This window comes from Pygocentrus nattereri, chromosome 4 (genome assembly GCF_015220715.1).
Source record: "Pygocentrus nattereri isolate fPygNat1 chromosome 4, fPygNat1.pri, whole genome shotgun sequence".
Taxonomy (NCBI): Eukaryota; Metazoa; Chordata; class Actinopteri; order Characiformes; family Serrasalmidae; genus Pygocentrus; species Pygocentrus nattereri.
Genome location: NC_051214.1, coordinates 13,681,836 through 13,700,651, shown reverse-complemented (window position 1 = coordinate 13,700,651; position 18,816 = coordinate 13,681,836). Strand labels below are relative to the sequence as shown.

Here is an 18,816-nt window from a genome sequence, read left to right as displayed (position 1 = left end):
ATTTAATGTTTTCTGTGAATGATGTCACTGTTTTATGGCCAATCAAACCATTATGCTCTCCACCAAGCTTTATCTTTTTCTCAGCCCTCCAATTATTGCTTAGCAACTGTTGCTATTGTTGCCTCAAGCCTTCAGTTCATCATGAGTGCCGCAGTGTTTGAATTTGAAGCTTCATTTATGCTTAAAAGATGTAACTGGGGATCAGTGAGGTCACGTCCTGTAGAGTTTGTCATTTTCTGCACATCCAATGGCAAAAACAAACAAACAAACAAAAAAAGTAGTTTTCTGTGAAGATACAATTCTCTTTTTCTACAAAGGCTGACATGGTCTTTGTAACAATATCAAAGCAAACTTCAAATGCTCCTTCAATGCATTGAGTAGTCAAAGAACAGACATAAATGGACCACAGATATCTACTAGGATTAAATTTAGGTTTTTAAGTTTGCAGTGATGTTTTACCTCATCTTTGCATATATCAGCTGTCTGATTTTATCTCAATCTTCTTCTTTTGGGCCACCCGCTGTGCCAGTATGCTTTAGCCTAAAATGATTAGCTTCATGTTTTTTTTACGTTTGCTGTGTTGTTTTTCCTCATCTTTGCACATCTCAGTTGTCTGATTTTATCTTAGTAATGAGAAAATCTTTGTGCAAACCATCAAGTGGTGAGCATGCTTAATAATGTAGAGTGTTGCACTCTTGGTTGTGTGTTTGTGAATCGTGCATTTTGATTGATTGTTATTGTTTTGTATTACCATATGGCATAAGTGTTGGAATAGGTGGGGTGATGACTGTACATATATAGGCATATATAGGAATAGGCTACAGCCTGATGTTATGACATTGCAAGACATTAGTGCATTTGTTTGGATAGTATATTTACCAAGATGGCCTACACACTTTGTCACAGGCCTACCTGAAAATTCTTCTGCCTATGGAACTGCTCAGGTACTATGTTCAGATAAATATCTTTTATTGTGCTATACGCCTAGTGTGTGGTATAACTGCCATACTGCTGAGTAGGGGTTGACCTTGATTTGAATTGAATGTGTTTTTTTTTTTTAGGAACCAAGTCAATGCATGTAATTATGAAATCTCACATTTCAGTTTGATTAGACTTATTAATAAAACTCTCTGATTAACAGCTGTGACTTGAGGAGCTATTTACCGAATTACCAAAGCAAAAAATCGAAACAAAGAATACACTCTGTGCTTGTTGTGCTAAGCCTTTTGCACCAGTTTCAGGAGCAGATTTGACACATTCTGCCCACTGCTGAATGAGCCTAATCGCAGTTTATGGGTCATGTGCAAGGAACAATCCAATATGAATTTGAGGCAAGACTGTGCTACTTCATTTTAAAGAAACTAGTGCTGGCCCATGGATTTTTCTCCACCTCATAAAACCAGGTGTAAATTAGCAGTAATTTCTCAAAGGCATGTTGTTGGGAGACTTTGACAATGGCAGCAGACACAGTGGCTAGATGGTGGCACAAACTTCGAACATGTGCTGAAAGAATGTTTAACAACGGAATAACACTGGTTCAGCTCTTAGGGCCAGATGTAAATATGAGAGAACACAGAGGGCAAAATGTGAATTGATCAGACTGCAGTATGCACTCACAATCTGTATTTATACCAGAGTAGAATTACACTTCTTTTAAGTATTTGGTGGGATCTTAATTCATTCATTCTTCTGTTTCTTTATTGCTCAATTTTATCTTCATTTCAAGGATGTTTGCAAACAAAATGTGAATTGGGTGTATTTGGGTTGGGCCAAATAAATGTACATAAAAGAACACACATGCATTCATTGAGACATCAGGGGCTTATGTCCACATTTTGGTCGACATATCTGTGACATATTTGAAATTAGCCATGTTCAAATGTGGTGCATCTATTTCAGTCATATATGAACATATACAAACACAATATAAGATGAAAAACACTTCATGTATGGATGGCCTATATTACTTATATATGCTTGCTTCACTTTATTATTCACAATTAGTACACAAACTACATAACTAAATTCTAAAAACATTGTATGGTATTTAATAAAATAATGAAAACAATAAATCAATGGGGAAAGTGTTGTTCCCTGACAAATGTAAATATTGTAAAATTAAATGAAATTATTATTAAACAGTTAACATGGTGACATATATTTGGTGTGTTTGGTTGGGACACTGTATATTTGTTGTATTGGGATGTATAACGTAGTGTACTGTGATTAATTCAACTATGTATCAGACATATGTGTGTGTGTGTGTGTGTGTGTGTGTGTGTGTGTGTGTATATATAAATATAATATGTGTTTATGTTGTTGGACTTACTTTACAGGAGAAAGTAAAAACTTACTCTGCTATTAATGTAAGTCCCTGGAACCAGATGTTTTTTCACACAATATATAGGACCACATTTACTTTTAAGTCATATCAAAGCCTGAAAAACAACAAAAAAGGAGATACAAGGTTTTGTTCCAACAACAGCTCTGTGTGTGTGTGTGTATACATACATACATAAAACCCCAATTCCAATGAAGTCAGAATATGATGATTTGCAAATCCTTTTCAACCTATATTCAATTGAATACACTACAAAGACAAGACATTTAATGTTCAAACAGATAAACTTTATTGTTTTTTTCAAATATTCACTCATTTTGAACTCACCTGTTTCCAGTTAACCTGTTCACCTGTGGAATGTTCCAAACAGGTGTTTTTGAGCATTCCTCAACTTTCCCAGTCTTTTGTTGCCCCTGTCCCAACTTCTTTGGAATGTGTTTCAGGCATTATATTCAAAATGCGTGAATATTTGCAAAAGTTTGCAAAGTTTATCCATTTGAGCATTACATATCTTGTCTTTGTAGTATATTAAATTGAATATAGGTTGAAAAGGAGTTGCAAATCATCGTATTCTGTTTTTATTTATGTTTTGCACCGTCCCAACTTCATTGGAATTGAGGTTGTACATACATACATACATATACATGCATACATACATATACATGGCCATATACCAGATTTCTGTAAAGGTAGCTGCTATAACATGCGGACAGTATACTTTTGTATGTGTGCATGAGGTTTTGAAGCAACAGTACAACCAGTATTAGCTTATTAGTAAGCGATCATATGCCATTCCAATTTTTTATGATAGTAGTACAATGTACACTCAGTAATGCATAAGAAATTAGATAATCTATATTGTGTTGGATCCAAGAGCACATCCGTTACATCAGTAATAAACTGGGTATGCTAACTGCAGATGCCAGTTGTGAATGACACAGATAGATGGGGCAACGGCCTCCTCTCAGAAGGAATGAATAAAATGTATGCCACTCAAAGTTGTGATAACTGTTTGGATGTGGGGAGAAATTAGGTCCATTCAAATCTCAGCTGCATTATTAAATAGTGCACTTTATTCATTTTACATACTACTTTTAAATCCAGCCACAATAATGACAAACCAGCCTGAATTTTGTCCATCCACCAAAGCACTTTTTCCTCCTCCAACTTCAACCAGAAGCTGTACAATTTGGCCAAATCTGGTAGGTTTCCACTAGAGATCCCCAACAAATCCAACCAGACAGAATGTGAGATGACCAGTCATCACTTAGGTCCCCAGCTCCTGTCAAGCTTTATCAGTGAAAACACACAAGCCCATTGTGGGAATGACCTTCCCCAACTCTCTGTACCAGCAACAGAGAAGGCTTTTAGCTTTCTTTCCTTTGTACACAGCTCTCAGATAAGACTCAACACCTAAAGTCTTTGAGTAAACTGGGGCAATTGAGTGAGGGTCTCCTGAATATGGGAACAGCTGTAGCCTAGCAGTCTATGGGAAAAGGTGAGAAATCTAATGGACAAACCTAACAACATGATCTGTTATAGTAATAATGCACTCTTAGTTCAGTATGAGTTTAGACGACGCCACAGCTTTTCTCTTTTTTTCAGAGGTCCCTTTTTGCCTTCTTTTTTCCAATGTAATGTATGTGCATTCATCCACTCACCATCCAGAGAGCTCTTGTTGTTTTTCGCTTAGAATCAAAACCTTGTGTCTGAGCTTTGGTGAGGGGCCCGTGCCGTTTCATTAAGTCAAATCCCTGCCTTCTCTTCTTTATTGGTTTTCATGACTTCAGGTTTCAGGGAGTCAGGTGGCGATACCTTTTATGGCATTTCTGGACTTTCTTAATTTCTTTACATATGCTTTGTGACTGTTGTGTGGAAATGCACAGTTAACCCTCTTTTTGATGTTGCATAATGTATGAGTCACTACACCAAATGAATATGGACGTGCAGAGTAAGCGGTGTAACCCTGAAGTGCATGTAGTGTGGTATTTAAAAAAAAAAAAAAAAAAAACCCTAAAGGGGAATTCCACAGATGTTTCAAAGAATCTTCATAATTCCATCTTTGAGATGAGAAACAAAGTCATTCAGAGTGGTTTAATGTTAAATGGTGCATTGTAGAAAAAAAAAAATACTGATTTAAATTTCTTCACAGTGGTGGTAACAGGAGTCACAATGTTAACAACAAATATATAGACATCATATTTATTATCCAAAGCATCCAGATAACAAAATTTATATCTCAAAACTACAACCCCAATTCTAAAAAAGTTGGGACGCTGTGTCAAATGTAAATAAAAAAAAAATAGAATACTAAGATTTGCAGACCTGTATTTTATTCATGAAAGAACATAGAACACATAGAACACAGAAGGAACAGAAGAATAACTTCCAAAGCCAAATGGTGTAAAAGAGAGAATACACTCTGGATCAGAGTGAAGCATCAATCCAAACATGATGAGACATTTGTACCATTTCATGATAAAAATGTACTCATTTAGAACTTGATGGCTGCAGTGCATCTGAAAAAAGTTGGGACAGAGTCAAGAAAAGGCTGGAAAAGTGGTACTACTAAAAAAAAAAAAAAAAAACTGGAGGAGCAATTTGCAAGTAACTCACGTGACTGGGTATGAAAAGAACATTGTAGAGAGGCAGAGTTGCCAATCTGCAAAAAACTGCATCTAAAAATTGTGGAACAATTTCAGAAAAATGTTCCTCAACATAAAATAGTACAGACTTGATATCCCATGGATATCCCACCATCTATAGTACATAATCTCATCAAATGATGCAGAGAGTCTGGAGAAATCCTTGTATGCAATGGACAAGGCCTGCAGTCAATATTGGATGCTCGTGATCTTCAGACCCTCAGGCGGCACTGCATTGAAAACAGGAAGGATTCTGTACTGGAAATCACTGTATTGGCTCAGGAGCACTTCCAGAAATGGGTGTCTGTGAGCACAGTGTAATCCACAAATGCAAGTTAAAGCTCTATCATGCAAAGAAGAAGCCATATGTGAACACAATCTAGAAATGTCGTCATCTTGCTCCCATCTAGACCGTGTCTCTTTCAGGGAAGGCCTTGCATATTTCAGCAAGACAATGTTAAACCACATACTGCAAAACACCAGCAGTAGTTGTTCTCACTTCTCAGACGTTTACAGACATTTACATTTACAGCATTTAGCAGACGCTCTTATCCAGAGCGACTTACAAGAAGTGCTTTGTCAATCTAGAGAAAGTATCTTTGCTAGCTACCAATAGCTTAGAGAAAAGAGTCCTGAGCTCAGATACTGCTAGAAACAAAATGTCACTGCAGACACTGAGAGAAAAAGGAAGAGTTGAACACAGAACCCTGTGCCATTCAATGCAATAAAATTACAATACAATACACAGTGCAATACAATAAAATATATATAAGTGCAGCATATATATTAAGTAATAAGTAGTAAGGCAAAAATAATAAACAATTACATTTAAAACTCTGGAGATGTTTACTGGTCTTTTTGAATAAAAAAAAATGACCATGGCTATATTTGCGTTGTAGATATTGTGACTCTTGGTTCCTATCACCATCACTGTAAACAAAGCCAAGTTAGTAAGTTCCTCTACAATAAACTACTTCACGTTAAAACACTCTGAATGAATCCATCTACATCTTAACCTTTTAAAGACTGAGCTAATATGATGACGATGAAGGTTGATCACTTTTTTGTTTAAATTTTGAGAGTGCGTATGTTTTAGTTCTCCACAATGGTAATGGAATGGCTTGGATATTAACACAGAGGTTTGGCTTTGGTAGAGACACTGACTGTGCTCTGAATGGAAGAGGAAGATGTTGATGGAAGGGAAGACAAGAGAAGAAGAGCCTTGTCCACTTTTTGTTATGTAGTCTCAGAAAAACGAGGTTTACCCCGTGGGGCAAACTGTTTAGACTTGACAGTTCAATGGCCCCTTTATGGAGCGCAGTTATCTCGATTGCATACAATTTTCTGAATTAGCTGGTCATTCAGGTGAATGCATTGTTCCACTGCGCTGTTGTGTTGAGGTGGACAGGAGCAATTAGCTTTAGGAAATAGTTAATTAACAGGTTATGATAGGATGGAAATGGACTGCTCTGAGGCACTGGCAAATTCATCATAGCTTTTAATTGGTTTGTTCTCAGTTTAAGGGTGAATAATTGTACGTGGATCATTTTCACCGAGCTGGTTCCAAGTCAGAGTTAATAACACATTTTGGACTTTTAACTCACTGGGACCAACTTAGATTAAAGTGTTTTTGTTTTGAGTGACTCTATACTTTATCTTTATTTTATTAAAACAAATTATTAAACATTTCATTAATAACAATAATAATAATAACATTACTGCAGTAATGACACCACCAAAACTTTACCAGATGTTTCAGCAGTGAGTTTCAGTAGCAACAATTTGAACTAATTTTGAGCATGGCTTAAGACAGTTGTACGCACACAAATTCTTTAGTGAAACACAAAAAAGATGGAGAAAATATTTGTTTTGGGTTACACTAAAACACTCTAAAATGCAGGGGCGTTGTTAAAATTAGGCTCTGGCTAGAGACTAAAACTGTTTGTGTATCAGTAAAAACATGAAATTGTTTTTGAAAAGTAAACTCATGATAAATGTAAATCTTTCAACTTTAAAAATAAAAAACAAGGCTTTTTACAAAACAGCATGAAAATGCAAAAGTTGAAATTTAGCGGTTATATCTGTAGGGCTTCCTATAGAAAGTACCTGGTCTCAGTTAATGCCATGGGCTTATTAATTACATCCACATATTGTGCTGCCTTTAAACTTACATCTAAATAATATAAAGGTTTTATGTGTTATGGTATTTGGAAGCTACTTGAGTACGAAACATTTTTGGTAAATATTGCTTTGTTGCATCTATTTCTGAAATCCTTCATTATTCAAATGTTACGTTTTGCAGCCTGACATCCTAACAAAGCTGAACTGCTTTGGCCTACTTCGTCATACTAGTGCCCCTCCTTTGGAGGAAATAAATGTCATCCACTGAAATGATTCACTAACACTAGTTTTATTTCTTGTCTTGCGTCCAGTGGCATACATTATGTTGATGCTGAGATTTTCTGTCACTGGCGGGATGTTTAAAAACTGATTTTTCTTCCTTCCTCAGTGTAATGTTTGGGCTGGAGCGTGTGTTGCTGAGGGAATGAGACTGCGTGGCAGGGATCTGGAGGATTCCGCCATCTCCTGGATACCAAACGTCCTTGGGGTGCAGAGTTTCAGGCTCCGCCTTCGCCTTGATCGTCGTGACGACAGGGGGAGGAGCCTCTGGCAGCTGGTGGATCTGGACGAAGAGGCGGCGACGAATGGCCAGAGGTTGCGGGACAGGACACCGCCCACCTGTTCACAGAGTAAGACCCTGCGTTATAGTACAGTGCTTCATAATTTTAGTATTTTCACTGCTCTGAAACACCTGTTCCAACCAATTAGCTCAATAATAAGCTCTTTCTCAGTTGAAGTGGGTGTTTTAGAGCAGAAAAACTGCAGAACAGCACCAGGGTTAGAAACCACTGCTGTTGTTGGTCAGAAGGGTATGCAAGGGTTCTCTTCGCTTTGTGTCAGATTCTGTGCTGTTACAGAGTTAATGTTGTGGTTCTTTTGGTCGTCTGCATGGCTGTAAAAAAAGGCATCAAAGGTAATAATTCTCTGTGTTGACTTTGGGGATATTAGAATCAGTGGATCATAATAATTATTAATAAAGTATGCATGCTTTTTCTGGCATTTCTCAGACTGTTTAGAATTGTAAAAAGTGGTATGTTGTTTTACACCACATGATGTACAGTTTAGTGTTCTACTGTTAGTAGTTCCTCCAGTCAGATGTGTTTATTTAGTGTATTTCCATAATAATTGTACCACAACTATTAAATCAAACAGAATTGTGTATTCAAAGTTGAGATTTTATGATTAAATTGGTTGCATCTCAGCTTATCCAGAACCAGAGAGAGGAGATAACGCCATTTTATGTGTCAATAATATGTGCATGTTGGCATCTCTTGGCATATCATGGCACATTATGAGACGCTCTGCTATGTCACCCAAAAAATGCAAAAATTCATATCGTTCTGCATGATGTCATTTTAAATCTTTTCTCTCCAGAGATTTTCACTTTTCTACATCATTTTAACACAGCAGCTTATTTTATGTTGTGTGGAACTTTCATCATAAATGGACCAATAGAAAGGCTCCAAAATCACTTGGAATAAAATCTCTTTACATTAACTTACATGGAAAATAAAAAATTTTTTTGCCCTCTCCTGTAAACTTACTATATTGGAGATACTTGTTTTTCTTTGGACATTGGCAAAATATGTTACATAAGTGCTGCTTAAAGGCCTCCTGTCCTCAGTTTTTCAAGTATTTTGTTTTATTTTTTCAAGAATGGAACTGTCCATTTTTAAAAAATATGTTTTTACATGGCTATTTTTCCAACCTCTCTTAATCCCTTATAGTTAAACAGGCCTTATTCAATCACAATCTAAAACACTTCTTATAACTTAAGCGTGAGTTTGGGGTGCTAAACTGCTGTTTGTGGAATAAGTGGATTAATGTAAATGTATTGGTTTTTGTGACAACCCTGAAATGGTGAGCTCAAATACTGGCATTAATTAATTAAACAAATAATTGTGCAGTTTAGTTTTCCATATATGGACTATATGGACAGGGGGGAGTGGACTGTTCTGTGTTTCTTTACTACATTAAACTCTTTATTTCCAAAAAAATGTAGGAAATTACTCTGTCCATGATATAGGGCCTTTCAAATGTCATCTCTCTCAACTTAAAACATCTTCCTGCAGGTCTGCCTGGTAGACTGTGAAATCTGTTTACAGGTGAAATCTGTTGCACAGATTTCGTGTGGCTCTGTTAGATCTGTGATGAAAGTCATGACCTCATTCTGAATCCAAGCAGCAGGTTCAAAGTTGTTGACTTGCAAATGGATGCAGTTTCCATCATATTGCTGTTAACTACTAACTGATTGTATAGGCAACACCAAACCTCTTTCTTTTCTTGAGCTTCCCTTGGACTCAGTGATGTGGAAGTAATTAGGGGGAAAAAATGATCAGACTCTGTCCAGTGAAGCTTTGAGACAAGCCTAGAGATATGTGAGATAAGTAGGAATGGAGGGAGGGCAGGAAAATACATGCATTGGGGAGAGTAGGAGGGGGGAACAAATGACAGGGAGAAATCTTCACATCATTTAACACAGCTCTGGGATTTCGAGGGTTACTGAGCTCTGAAAAGGTGACGATTAACGTGAGCCACTCTTAATTACTGCAGTCTCTCAGATCAGGGGGTGGGGAGAGAGGTGGGCGCTTTTAATCCTTCTTGTTTTTTTTCTTTTCCTCTGAGGTGTGGGGTCTGGGTTCTGTACATAGCCTAAATGTATCGCACCTTGAAGCATGCGCGCGCACACACACACACACACACACACACACACACACAGTTATTTTTGCCTCACCTCGTCACATGGCTTTATTGCGGTATCAGATTTCCCCTGTCTGTTGCCATGGCAACGTTCAGCGTAGTAAATAACTTCTCGTCGTTGTTTGTGGTGGATAATGCATTTATTAGAATACCCCCCAACCCCACCTCCCCACCACCCAACACCACCGCCACCCCTCCTTTCTTCCTCTGACTGTAGGCGTTGGCTTGAGGGGTTGGCGAACGACGCCGCTTTTTAAAAGCCTGCAGTTCTCTTTTATTGTTTTGGCATGGATTAGCGTGCACAAACAATTAAGAGAGTGTTTCAGTACAAAATTCCAGTCAATGGAAGGCGTCTCTGTGCTTGTAGCCTAATTAAAGTGGATAAGATCTCTGACTTGGACTGAAGATCCTTTTCTGTTTTGTTAGTCACTGTCAAGAACATACCACAGCTGTGTGTGTGTTTGGGTGTACAGCAGCTTGGAGAACGCCTTTGCTGGAACAGCTGCCAACAATGAATCATATCAGTTTTGAAAATAGCAGGCAGCATACCATTTTATCTGTGCAAATTTCACCATACTCCATGATCTTTGGGCGCCATCCAAACCTTGTTGAGGGGGCATGGATTGCTGTAGCTTTTGTTTTTGTGTGCAAGAGACAACACGCTGTGAATTTTACGCATTTAAAGGGTCCATGTTGAGAGAAACTAATTTTTTTCAAAACTTTTTTAATGTATAAACATTGTTGAAGTTTCCAAAAATACCCAATCCATGCAGTTTACAAATACGGAAACAAAATTGTGAAAACAGCCCATTTTGAATTCATTGTTTCTGTGATGTCACAAAAACCTCAGCCCACAGCAGTTCAGCCCTGCCCATTTCTGCTGCAGTTATAAGGAGTAATTCAGCCTGGAACAGAGGTGATTCATATATTATCAGTAAGCTTGTTTCATTCTAAGGAATAAAGAGAAGTTGAAAGTGGACCAAGAAGAATGTAGGATATGGGCCGTTAATTGCAACAGTTAATTAGTTAACAGTTAACAGTTAAATTCTATTGCCCCCCCCCCCCCCCACACACACACACACATATAATGGTGTTTTGGTGAAATGCTGTGTTCTAAAGAAACTTGCTGAGTGAGAACTGTTCAAAGTGGTGATGATAGGAACCAGACATCTCTAATGTTTTTGCCTAATGCCTTTAAATTTGAGCTAAAAGGTACATGTAGGTTCATTGGTCCTTTTGAACAGTAAATAAAATGGGCAGGATTTTTGCTTAAAAAAATCAGTTTTGCTCATCATCCAGTTGATTTATTTTGACTTTGGTTGATCTCTGTTACAATGTTATGATGTAAATATCATGAGAATGGTAAGTGCACTTATTATGCATGACTTATTGTGCTAAATAAATAGTTAAAAGAGATATTTTAGCTAACAATTAATTGCCCTATAAGTAATTGTGATTAACAATTTAATCAGCTTCTGTTTGTTCATCAGCTATCTTGCTTCCTAGCTATTGATACTTAACATAAAAACATTACTCATCTCTGCCTTCTAAAGATGTTGTAGCTAAAGATGTTAACGGTGTTATTTACATGTTTTTGTCACAGTTCACATTCAGTGTTATAATAAGTATGCAAAAATATGTGATAAATAATTGTGATCAAGCGATTATCTAATAATTGTAATAGGTCTAGTCAGTTGCCTCTTGCTTTTGATGTGACACTTTATTTGGTGCTTGTGTTTTAAATTGATGTCTGTGAAAAGTGAAAAGTTTTAAATGCCAGTTTGAAACCATAATGAGCAAATAGTGATATTTACATTGCAAGTTTGGCTATTAGGAGGTACTGAAAATGTGCTAAAGTGCCTCATGTTCATTTATTTCACACTGCGTGACCTTTCTGTTAAAAAAAAGCCATAAAAATCTGTCATTGGCCAATTTGGCTGTAAAGAAGGTGGAATTGATGTGTGTTGCATTACTTAATGCCTGTATTTGCATTGTAGACATTGCGACCCCTGGTTCCTGTCATCACTTCTGAACAGAAAACGGAGTTGGGTGGAATTCCTCTTCACCTCATCACTGCATACATTGTTTTCCTAAGAATTTAAAAAAGGAACGCCTTAGCATTGCATGTCATGTTGTCTCCTTCTCTCTCATCTCTCTCATTTACAAACACACCAGTAGCTTTCAGGCTGGAGCTGTCAGTCTTCTCCACCACTGTTAATGGGCTTGAGATGATTGAGGTGCAGCTGAAGATGAATCTTTTGCCTTTAATTAACTTTTGATTTATTGGATCCTGTCCCCAGCCATATGGTGTTGGAAAATTAAAAATTAAACTGGAAAAGGGAGTGGTCAGGTGGACAGGAGACTGGCACAGCAGCTCCAGCACAGGCTTTGAAATGGTCCATCCCCATAGACTTCATACACTGCTGTGTTGGCCAGGTCTAAGGCAAATGCCTGTATATGGCAAATCTCCATAGTAGATTCTGCCAAGTACTGCTGTCCAACAAAAGGCCCAATTTTGACTTATGTGTTTAAAAAAATAATAAAAAATACAGAGGGTGCTGCTGGTAGTTAAATAAATGTTTAGTATTGAAAGTGCTCTGTGGCCAAAATGACTTTGATGAAGGCACAAGCCTTTAAATTATTTTTTTTAATTTGTTGTCCATAGCCATGTAAAAATAAAGGATAAGAATGAAGAGTACCATGCTTTTTCACTTTTTTCTCTCTGAGTTCTCAGTGTTTTGAGGGGGTGTAAATCTCTGACGTGGCAACCATTCGGTTCTTTAGGAAGCCAATTGTTTCATAAGGATTTCTTAAATTTCCCCAAAGCCCAATTCAGGTGGATAAGATTCTTGAATGGTGGAAGACTTTACACAGTAAATAAATGCTTTAAAATTTACAGTGAGGAAAAACCACTTAGTTATAGGTGCTGCAAATATACTGTATTGTACTATAAGGCTGGTTTTACAGTAGAGATTTTACAGAAGCTTTACTCCAATTTTAAACAATATTGTACAATACTGAAAAACATATACCTAAAGCAAACTGTAATCTAAATGATACCTAATTATCACAATTCCAGTGAAGGTCAGTTAATTTGCCTGTATTTTATTGGTCACAACTACAAGTGATGTTTACTCACAGGCATAAATTACCATGTTACAACTGCCGCACGTCAGGGCCTGTAACTATAGCAACTCCTGATTCACTGACTCTACTACTTATATGTACACCATCAATGCCATGTTGTCACGTCTCTGTTATGCATGATGTGTTTACACTCTACATTGGCATGAAATCATTTTAAGGTTTACCCTTCTACCATTTTAATTTTGTACAGATGTTACGAGCCTGGTTTAAATTATGCAGGCAGCTGTTAAGAATGGACATTGCCTCTCAGAATTCATAGCAAAATAAAAAAGCATACCTTTGTTTAAAAACAATATGTTATTGTAAATTCTATTGTAAAGCATTTTTACAGAATAGAATAGCAATAGCCCAAGGATTGTATTTTGGTGGAAAAAAGGAGTGCATACCTTTCCGTAGATCTCAAACTTTTTAAGACTAAGGCCCCCTTTGTTGGATAGTCATTGAAAGTGCCGTCATTTCTATCACTTAATGAATGAAAACTTTGTTTTACCAGAACATTGCTGGCTTTCTTCACAGCTTTTGCTGACATGCACATGCACGAGAAAGATAACTTGGTAATTGGAGGCAGTAAGGTAGTGAAATGTGGTCAGTTTTTATGTATTTCATTTTAATAAAGTTTAATAATATCTACCATTTTAAACAAATTTTCAGATATGCCTCTGACAGATTTAATAGACTGATGAAATTAAAGCTTATAAGGGGCAGTCATGGGCTAGAGGTTAGGGATCCAGCCCTGTGACTTACAAGGTCGCCGGTTCAGTCCCCCAAGCTGACAGTACATGACTGAAGTGCCCTTGAGCAAGGCACCTAACCCCAACTGCTCTCTGTGTGCTGTGGATAGGACTGCCCACCACTCCAGGCAAGTGTGCTCACTAGTCCCACGTGTGTGTGCATTCGCTAGTGTGTTTCATGTGGTGTTTCACTGCATGGGTGGGTTAAAATGCAGAGGTGAAATTTCCTCTTTGTGGGACTGCTAAGAGTCACTTAAACTAAATTTCCTGGGAGCATTATTATAACTAAACTATTAAACCATAGTAAACTTTATTGTAATATTATATATTATTATAATAGATAACTAATTATAAGATTAATATAATTATAAGGACTGACTAAGGGATGTATTATTGCATCCCTGGTGACATCTTTATGATCACAACCTCAGTTTAAATGTGAAACAATGATCTTTTTCATGTGCTGGAATCATCTTATTTTGAAGATGCACAGCTTCCTTCTGTAAACCTTCAGTGGTTTTCCGTAGTAGTTCCTGGAGTTTGCTTTTCGGGTTCGTGTCTTTTGATGTGGCTCTTGAAGCTAGGCCCTCTTGAAAGTTTTTCTTCCTGTCTGCTGTTACAAGAATGATATGAAATGAGTTCTTGCGAAAGCAGTGCTGTAGTACTGATAAGGCTGGTTGAATCCTAAATCTACTACACAGAAGTTGAATGACAGCCCTGGGTTGTGCTAGACTGAAAGAAATGATATGCTCTTTTCCCCGGCTGACTGTATCTCTCCCTCTCTCTTTTCCTTTTGTTTTTTATTGGCGAGGGCTGTTGTCATGGCAACCCTTTGTGGGTTATCGATCTTGCTGATGACCTATTTGATTTTTTTCCCTTCCTTTTGCTGTTGAGGTGTGTGTGTGTGGTGGGGTGTGTGCATATGTGTGTGACCTGAGCTTGTGTTATGTTGTGTTCATGTGCTTCTGCATGTTATATTTGCTGTGCTAAAGTATTCATTTTATCTTTTGTTTTGTGTTCTGGTGGCAGAATGGTCTCTGAATTTCTGTGAACCCAGGGCATTTATTGTAGTAATTGAAAGATCTAGCAATTATTTTCCTGATTAGTTGAATAATTAGAGTTTAAAAACCAAGCAGTAAAATAATTTGGAAGGCATGGTGTTTTCCAAATTTTGCTTTAAAAAATATTGACACTGGACAGATGTTAAGATTTTTCTAACTGGTATTTGATTATGTATTTACTCAGTGTTTAGGAGATGCTGGGCTACTACACAAAAGTATCGAAACTTTATTTGTTTTACTGCATTTGTAGCCCTACAGAAGTAAACGTTACCATTTTCTGTAATGCTAATCCAAAGGAATCTCTAGTCCCAATTTTTACATTTTAATAGCACAACATACAGTACTATGCAAAGGTCAGACCTACACCAGTGGTGGACAGTAACTAAGTAAATTTAATTTGTTACTGTACTTAAGTATTTTTTTTTTTTTGTGTATCTGTATTTTACTTAAGCATGTCCATTTTGGGTGACTTTTTACTTTCAATTCACTACATTTCAAAGTCAAATATCTTAAGATAAGATGAGATAGACTTTTATTATCCCACTGGGGGAAATTTGCATTAATACAGCAGAATACATAGTAAGCAGATAAAGAGCAGTAAGTAGACAAAGATGTGCATCATACAAAATACAAAATATAAGATATACTATATAAATAAATAAATAAATAAACAAGGTGTCTGTTAGCAGAAAAATATAAAAAATATAAATAGAATTAATTACTATACAAATTTACAGTTCAACTATACACATCTTAGTTTTTACTCCACTATATTTTGAGAAATCTGTTGTTCCTTTTGGTTTTTGTGTGTATAAAAACGTAACATTTCCAAAAAAAAAAAAGTGCAAAGCAAGAACATCAATCAGGGCACAGTGGTCACTTTGTTCTGAGCTTGTTTTGACCTGCTGGTCATACCAACCTAGTGCAAGCTCATAGTTCAATGTCAATGCAGCAGCATAAAAATTTGGGAGCACATACATCTACCTAAATGATGAACTAACTTTGTGTAAATAGACCACAATATAGAAAAATGTACACATATGCAGTCATGACTGGCATGTTTCTTTTTTTCTGAATTCATACAAACACCATTTCAGAGACCTACAGATCAATATAGTAAAGGAAACTCATTTGTGAACCTGTGTTTAAAGCAAGTTTTTATTCAACTTGTAACTAATTTACAAAGTAATCTTAAACTGAAACTTTGCTTGTTTTTAAAAGTGATTTCAGAGCCACTCTGTTCCACCTGATGGAAACTGTTTGCCTTCAGTGTTTTGTGCTTATGATAATTTTAATAGACATCAGCATCACTAATTAATGACATTCTATTAAAAGACTGATTTACCAAGAGAGACGCTGGAGGATTTTCACCTAAAATGAGTTCATGAAGCAAGTCTTGTTACAAAAATGATAACAGGACATTAGAGTCATAATTAATCTTTTAGTACTTTTACTTTTGATACTTAAGTACGTTTGAAGGCAAATACTTTTGTACTTTTACTCAAGTTGAGATCTAGAGTAAGGACTTCTACTTGTACTGGAGTAGTATTTTACCTTGGATATCTCTACTTTAACTCAAGTACATGATTTGTGTACTTTGTCCACCTCTGACCTACACCATAGTTGACTACGATTTGTAGACATGGTTTGAAGAGTTTTTCATTATATAAGACATACTGTCTTCTGTTACTTCCCAAAGAGTCCCATAGCAATGAGACGTCTTCTCACTGTGGATGGGTTGGGCAGAAAGATCGTTTTATAGATCTGACGCAAGAGTGGCATTAGCTAGATTGTCTCATATTTTCTCTATATCTATATATTTATCTCTATATCTTTGGGATAAAAGTTTTAACTACTGTTTGTCTTATGGTGACCGTTTTGGTGCTCTACCAGGTCTTGCATGGTTGTTAGGAGCCCTATTTTTCTTTTGAAACTCACTTATTTTACTCAAACTTTCTCTTTCTTTATACAACGGTTATTTTATATCTTTTCCTGAGAAATATTTACTTTAACCATTTTAGATGCACATGAGAAATACATTTGTGTTAGGCAGCTAAAATGCATGTTGGGTAATTGCTTGTGTGAACCTTTGTTGGGAGGACATAGCCATAATGCAGGGTTTTAAGACTGGAAGGATTGAAGAGTTAAAGTGACAGTAGTTGCACAAAAGTAAAGAGTGTACAAATAAAGTATTGATAAATTTGATATTATACTTGGTGCTGGAGGCCTTTGCGTAATATTCTGTTAGATATGTTTACTGCTTTTGTGTGACACTCAAAAATGAATAACTAGTACTTAATGGTCATGACTGGAAACCAATCAACTAAAGGGTAGTTCCTGAATTCTGCACAATACGCATGTACGCTGACACTGTCAGATAAGTCTATGAACATGATCAGTGATTGGCATTGACTCACAGTTCACATATCAGTGAATCCTTGGGTTTTTTTAAATAAAAAAAAAAAACTTATACTGAACATGGGCAAATAGGGCTGAAATAATTATTGGACATTATCAATAATAATGAAAATAAAATATTTTGTTTATTTTTGTTTGTTACTCTAAGTGGCATCCAACCTAAAGTGAGTAAACAACTTAATCTGAAGAGGGAAGCAATGCACTTGTAGTGTCATACCTGTGTGAGTACATAGCACAAGAAGAAGAGCAATTATGTCTGAAGAGAAGGAAAACCCGGGCATTTGGTTTTTAAAATGGTACATCAAATAGTGACCTACAACGTATGCAAGTCTAGCTTTCCACAGCAAATGGTAGTTTTTCTTCTGTGGTGGTGTTCTGACAGACCAAACTACTCCCTGAGGAGGCGCAGTCTTTACACTGTAAGCAATTTGTCAGATGGAGCTAATATGACCCTTGCAACATCACTAAGGCTTATAATGTTAGATTACTAACATTAGTCACTGGAATATATTAAGCCATATCAGTTTCTGTTAAATAGAAATATTTAGCAGGCTAGTGTAACACCTTAAATGGCCAGGGCCCACCAGTGGGCTTAAAGTTTAATTACACATTTCTATAATCTAAAGAACAGCTAAGCCACATTGCATTGAATAATAAGCCTTAGTATGCAATAAGCCTGGGATTTTAAAGAGTTAAACTATTCAAGATTTGGCAGCTTGTCCTGTTACAGTGTTGCATACATTAGCTAGCAAACAATGTAAAAGTGGTTTATTAGCTTTAAACATAACTCTTTTTCATTTGAACAAAAATAACATCTGCTTGTCCTGAAAAACAATTTACGTATAGCTTGTCTAGTTTCCAGCACTTTAAAATGTTAAACTGGGTGAATGATGGTGCAGCTTGTAGTAGCTGTTATGTAATATATATTATTATTGTTGTGGACTATAGCTTAGGCTAGACCATAAATGTCAAAAGCTGGTAAAAAAAAAAAACAGGAGAAATATTAATTAGAATTTTTTTTTTTTGGAGATTGATACATGAATCTTCTAAATGGCATCTAATGATTTGCTTCTGACAGGCATATTAGCATATTGGTTTGACATATTTTACCTTGTAGCAGCTTAACAGTAACTCCTGGGGCAGTCGTGGGCTGGAGGTTAGGGATCTGGCCCTGTGACTGGAAGGTTGCCGGTTCGATCCCCAGGGCCGACAGTCCATGATTGAGGTGTCCTTGAGCAAGACACCTAACCCCCAACTGCTCCCCGGGCGCCGTGGATAGGGCTGCCCACCACTCCGGGCAAGTGTGCTCACTGCCCCCTAGTGTGTGTGTTCACTAGTGTGTATGTGGTGTTTCACTTCACGGATGGGTTAAATGCGGAGGTGGAATTTCCCCGGTTGTGGGATCAAAAGTAGTATCACTTTTTTTTTTTTTTTTTTTTTTTTTGTAGACCACCCTGGTATAGAGATGCCATTGCTGTTTTCTATTTTGGACAACCCATTGATAAGAATGTCACTCTTATTCACAGCTAGTGATGTATGTAGGACTTCCAGAATCCCACCTACTGGGAATCAGAATATGACTGGTTTATTTCTCTGTCACTCCATAGTTATGCTGATGGTTAATCTAATGAAGTATGACTTCTTTTCAGCTC

The 18,816-nt window shown here is 36.9% G+C and overlaps 1 protein-coding gene across 5 annotated transcripts in view; it reads left to right on the top strand.

The window, feature by feature from the left end:
* Window positions 1-18,816, top strand: part of scml4 (Scm polycomb group protein like 4) — a 61,060-nt gene that overhangs the window by 10,412 nt on the left and 31,832 nt on the right. For all 5 annotated transcript variants that reach the window (XM_017712967.2, XM_037538007.1, XM_037538008.1 and 2 more), the window contains one exon: window positions 7,496-7,736. In XM_017712967.2, coding sequence (XP_017568456.1) covers window positions 7,532-7,736 — 205 coding nt within the window. In that variant the 5' untranslated portion in view covers window positions 7,496-7,531. The remainder of the gene's footprint in view (window positions 1-7,495; window positions 7,737-18,816) is intronic.